General features: G+C 35.4%; 1 protein-coding gene across 3 annotated transcripts in view; it reads right to left on the bottom strand.

Moving 5' to 3' along the window:
* Window positions 1–203: 203 nt before the first annotated feature.
* The window catches only part of IQGAP2 (IQ motif containing GTPase activating protein 2), a 340,434-nt gene continuing 334,637 nt past the window's right edge, over window positions 204–6,000 (bottom strand). For all 3 annotated transcript variants that reach the window (XM_072606382.1, XM_072606381.1, XM_072606383.1), the window contains one exon: window positions 204–1,144. In XM_072606382.1, the coding sequence (XP_072462483.1) occupies window positions 1,031–1,144 (114 nt within the window). In that variant the 3' untranslated portion in view covers window positions 204–1,030. The remainder of the gene's footprint in view (window positions 1,145–6,000) is intronic.

Raw genomic sequence — 6,000 nt, 5'->3', positions numbered from 1 at the left:
AATACCAGGAAGAGATGAAGAAAGGCCATTCAGAAGCATATAAGCTATCAACGGAAGTCAAGATGAGAACTAAAATTGGGCTCAAATAAACCATAAGGCAGATTTTTATAATTGGTTCGTTGGATGAGGTTTTTTTTTTTCTGAGTGAGCTGCCCTAAGAAAAATCTATTCCTCACTGTTAAAAAGCCTTTACACACAAATGATGTAATTAAGTAACATTTATTTTACATAGAACAATCTCTCAGGAATACATTTTAAACCATTTAGATACTGATTTTATTGCATTAAAAAAAAAGAAATTGAGAGGCACAATTTAAGTGTTTGAATAAACCATGAAAAAAAACCCCCTACTGATTGCTATCCACATCACTTCTTTGCCACTTAAATTAAAGGCTTGAGTAGAAAGGTTTTGACCATGAGGCAGTAGTGCACTTTTATTTAGTAGGAATAAATCACGTAAAATATATACTTTTATACAGAAAATGTTATTGTATTGTATTGTAATTACCTATAAAAACTTTATTTGAATTGCACAAAAGTTCACTTTATAATTGACACCTCCCAGAAGGCAGGGTTTAGTACTAAGTTTATTCATCTAAGTGATTCCTTAGAAATAATTAGGCTTTCATTTCTTCACAGATTAAAAAAAAAATCTACGAAGAATTCTAGTATGCAAATGAAACATTTAAAAAATCCTCATAGGAAAATAGCTTTAGACATTTCTTCAACTACTTTAAAATGGAACATAGTACTTGAAAATGCTGTGAAACAGGAGGGTTCATATTGGAATCCCTACACCACAGTATGATCTGGAAGAGTTTACATTAATTCGTATTGTGTAGCATTCTACTGTAATAGCAGATCATCAAAAAGGCACATGGGTACATTCTTCTGAACAGTTTTGGTCTTTGAAAAAAATCAAATACATTTCCATGAGCAGTGACTTCAATCATATTTCAAAACAAAGATCCTGAACAAATGCATTTCCCAATCCATTGGATCCAGAGTCCATGATATATCTGGGAGCATTTTATTTTACATAGAATTTCTTGTTCAGCAGGAATATAAGAAGGTTTACATTCACTTTAGCCCTATCAAACATTTTCATTACAGCTACTCCTTCATACTGCATCTGAAGCAAATCCTGTAATCAGAAGGAACATGATTAAATTGCAACTTGGTATTTTAAACTTTTTCTAAACATGCACACAAAGAACTGGGTGGAAAAGGTAAACCAAACGCATCTGGCCAGTACTGATTTATATGAAAGAAAGCAATCCTCTTGATCTTATATCTTCAAAATCAAATGTTTTGACATTTTAATGTTGAAATAGAGGTAAGCAACTCAACTTAGATAATAATTTATATTTAAATTAATTTGGATGAATAAAGCATCAAATTCTTCAGCTGCTTCTTTCTAAGTACCCATCAGATTTCCTTGCCTATTCATTATTGTTTATCTTTCTTCAAATATTTGTATTCAGTATACAGTATTCTTCTGCTCCTCCTTTTTTTTGCATTATTTTATTAAGGTCTTTCCAAATTTCTTCATATCTCCCATATTTGTCTAAAGTGATGAGATTATGGAATACAATTTACATTACTTCTGTGCTTATCAATTTATTTAACCATTTCCTTAATGCTGGACATTTAAATTACTCCTAGTTTTTTTTGGGGGGGGAGTATGGAGGGAGAGCAGGGGACAATTACATATGAAATTGCTATGAAAATCTCTGAAAGCTTTTTCTTTTCCCTCTCCTGATGACACATTCATGATATATCTTCAACAATGGAATTTTTAGGAATGATAATTTTTTTAATCTATTACTAGGTACATTGTCAAACTGCTTGCCTAAATAAATAAATAAAGGGATGTTTCATTTGCTATTCGACCAGCAACATTTGAAATTGACCGTTTCTCCATTATGGTAGGAGCTTTGTTTTCAATCATTTTTGCCAAATTGATGGGTTGAGATGGTGTACGCACTTCTAGGTTGTTTTCAATTTGTGGCTGAAGAATCAGGGCTAATAATAATTATTGAGAATGAATTTTTTTTTTTTTGACTAGGCTTTGGCCATTAGTTTCGTTAGTGGAGCTCATTCCTGGATTGCTTTGGACTGATGCCGATGTCTCATCTACCATTTTCTAACTTCTGAAACCTCAGCTCTTCAAGACTTCTAATCACATACCTACTTCCTTGGCGCCTACAGTCCTCAAAGTCCCCTGGAAAAGCTGCAGTTTGCTCTAATGGAGTTGGGGAGAATGTTCCAAATCTGGTTAGATTAACTTCTTGTGCGTGCACAATTCCAATTCTAGACTACTTAGATATGCTTCTAGTTTCAGAATCTTTGAAAGCGCTAATTCCATAAGCAACTGATATCTTTCTATGTTTAATACTATAATCCCTCCTCAGATGGGTATCTGGGCTAGGAAAATAGACCAAAAAAATCCTTTTTAATTACTTCCTTGCTAAACCTGGTTTATGTCTGTCTCTCTCTGTCTCTTTGTATGTATGTATATACATACACACACACATATATGTATTATATATTCTTAAAAAGACATTTGTAATAGTATAGGATAGTACTATTTGTAATAGTACAGAAATTCAGTTTCTTATACAAGCCTTTAGTATTGAAATGTTTTTATTTATTGATGGTTAAGTTCACAATAAAAATAAAATTTTACCAACTTAATGAAGAAAAAAGAACTTCATAAAAGGAAATATATAAAATATATTCTTTTTAAAAAAATAAAAGAAATGAACTATTTTAGGCAAGTGAAAAGAACGAACAGTGATTTAACATATTTGGTGGTATGATGGGTTTTTTTCCCACTTTAGCTTATGAGGTTCTCATTTGGATCTGATAAACCCTTGGTTGCCCCTCCTCAAACACTGCCTTGTCATGGGCTTGTGTAGCTTAGTGAAACTATGAGTTATGCAGTGCAAGGTTACCAAGATCGACAGGTCACAGTGGAGACTTCTGATAAGAGGTGATCTACTGGAGAAGGAAATGGCAAACCACTCTAGTATCTTTGCCAAGAAAACCCCATGGACAGCATTAAAATGATATAAAAAAGCATAAGAAGATATGACACTGGAAGATGAGCCTCCAGGTTGGAAGGTGTATAACACACTACTGAGGACAATAAGTAGCTCTAGTACTAGTGAAGAGACTGGGCTAAAGTCAAAGGAGGCTCAGCGACAGATGTGTCTGGTGATGAAAGGAAAGTCTAATGCTGTAAAGATCAATACTGCACAGAATCTCAAATGTAAGATCTATGAAGCAAGGTAAGCTGGATATGGTCAGACCGAAGATGGAAAGATTAAACATCAACATCTTGGGAATCAGTGAACTTAAATGAATGGGAATGGGTGAATTAAAATCAAGTGATCGCTGTATAGACTACTTAGAAGAAATAGAGTCGCCCTCACAGTCAACAGAAAGGCAAGAAAAGCCGTACTGGGGTACAATCTAAAAAATGACAGAATGACATCTGTTTGAATCCCAGGCAAACCTTCACCGTCCCAGTAATACAAGTCTATGCTCCAACCACTGATGCCAAAGAGGACAAAGTAGATCAATTCTATGAACACCTACAACATTTTCTAGAAATAATACCAAAAAAAGATGTCACATTCTTCATGGAGAACTGGAATGCTAAAGTAAGAAATCAAAAGATAATTGAAATAACAAGAAAGTTTGGTTTTAGAGTACAAAATGACACAGGACAGATACCAATAAGAGTTTTGTCATGATAACTTGGAAACACTCTTTTTCAACAATCCAAAAGGTGACTCTATACATGGACATCTCCAGATGGTCAGTAGAAAAATCTGATTTTTCATATACTTTGCAGCCTAAGGTGGAGAAGCTCAGTTAAGACAAGACCTCAGATGATGAGCTTCTTAATGAACAATTCTGACTTAAGAAAGTAGAGAGAAGTGTGATATTGTATATCTATGACCTAAATAATATCCCTTATGGATATGTGAAGTGGAAATGACTAGATTTAAGGGATTAGACCTAGTAGATAGAGTGCCTGAAGAACTAGAATCGGGTTAGGGTTACCCTAACCCTAAATGCCGATTCTAACCCTATGGACAGAGGCTTGAAATACTGTACAGCAGGTAGCAACAAAAAACATCCCAAAGCAAAAGAAAAGCAAGAAAGAAAAATGGTTGTGTGATGCAGCTTTACAAATAGCTAAGGGAAAATGGAGGAAAGGAAAGTGATATCCAACTGAAAGCAGAATTCCAGAAAATGACACGGCAAGAAAGAAGGTTTTCTTAAAAATCAAGGAAAACAATAGAATGGGAAAGACCAAAAAAAAAAAATCAGAGATACAAAGGGAACATTTCATGCAAAACTGGTTCTAAAAGAAGACAGAAATGGTAGGGATTTAACAGAAGCAAAAGAGATTGAGAAGGGGTGGCAAGAAAAAACACATATACAAGAAGATTCTTAAAGTCACTAATAACTATGATCAAGAGCCAGATATCCTGCAGAATGAAGTTAAGTGGGCCTTAGGAAACACTGCTAATGAGAAGGCTAGTGGAGGTGATAAAGAGTTCCAGCTAAGCCATTTAAAATCCTAAAAGGTGATGCTGTTAAAGTGCTGCACTCAGTATGCTAACAAATTTGGAAAACTCAGCAGTGGACAGTGGATTGTTTAGGATCCCAGTCCTAAAGAAGGGCAATGGCCAAAGAATGCTCCAATTACCGAGCAACTATGTTCATTTTACACACCAGTAGCATTATGTTTAAGATTCTGAAAGCTAGGCTTCAGCCGTATGCGAACCAAGAATTACCAGAAGAGCAAGCTGGTTTTCAAAGAGGCAGAGGAACTAGAAACCAAGTTGCCAACATTTACTGGATCATGGAAAAAGCAAGGGAGTTCCAGAAAAAAAATCTACTTTGCTTCATTGACTATACAAACGCTTTTAACCATGTGGATCTCTACAAAATGTGGCAAGTCCTCAAAGAGATGGGAGTGCCAGATCATCTTACTTGTCTCCTGAGGAACGTGTATTTGAGTCAAGAATCAACAGTCAGAACTGAACACAGAACAACGGAATTGGTTTATGATCAGATAAGGAGTGGAACATGGCCGTATATTGTCACCTTATTTAACTTGTATGCAGAGTACAGCATGAATTAGGGTTGCCAGTAGAAATATCAACAGTTTCAGATAGGCAGATGATACCATGCTGATGGCAGAAAGTGAAGAATTAAGAAGCCTATTGATGAGGGGGAAAGAAGAAAGTGTAAAAACTGGCTCGAAGCTTAACAATGAAAAAAACCAAGACTATGACAATTGGTCCCATCACTTCCTGGAAAATGGAGGTAGAAGAAATGGAATCAAAGTCATATTTTATATTCTTGGACTCAAAAATCACTGCAGAAGACGACTGCAATCATGAAATTAAAAGACACTTGCTCCTTTGAAGGAAAGCTTTGGCAAATCTGGACAGTGTGCTAAAAAACAGAGGTATCACCTTGCTGACAAAGACTAATACAGTCAAAGTATATATGCATATACCATGTGATATATATGTATATAAGTATGACCATGAGAACTGGACTTTAAGGAAAGCTGAGGGCTGCAGAATCAATGGTTTTGAACTGTGGTGCTAGAGAAGACTTCTGGGAATCCTTCGGACAGCAAGGATTTCAAAACTGTCAATACTTACAGAAATTAATCCTCAGTATTTATTGGAAGGTTAAATACTGAAGCTGAAGTTTAAATACTTTGGCCACATCATGAGAAGACAAGACTCATTGGAAAATACCCTGATGTTGGGAAAGATTGAAGATAAAAGGAAAAGGAGATGACAGAGGATGAGATGTTAGATAATGTTATGGATATAACAAACATGAGCTTGGACGGACTTTGGGAGATAGTGGAAGACAGAATTGCCTGGCATGCTATGATCCATGGGGTCACAAAGAGTCGGAGATGACTGAACAAATATAGATTACTGTTGTTGCTGTGTT

The sequence above is a fragment of the Notamacropus eugenii genome, chromosome 4 (assembly GCF_028372415.1).
Source record: "Notamacropus eugenii isolate mMacEug1 chromosome 4, mMacEug1.pri_v2, whole genome shotgun sequence".
In the NCBI taxonomy this organism is placed as follows: Eukaryota; Metazoa; Chordata; class Mammalia; order Diprotodontia; family Macropodidae; genus Notamacropus; species Notamacropus eugenii.
This window is presented reverse-complemented; position numbering and strand designations above follow the sequence as displayed.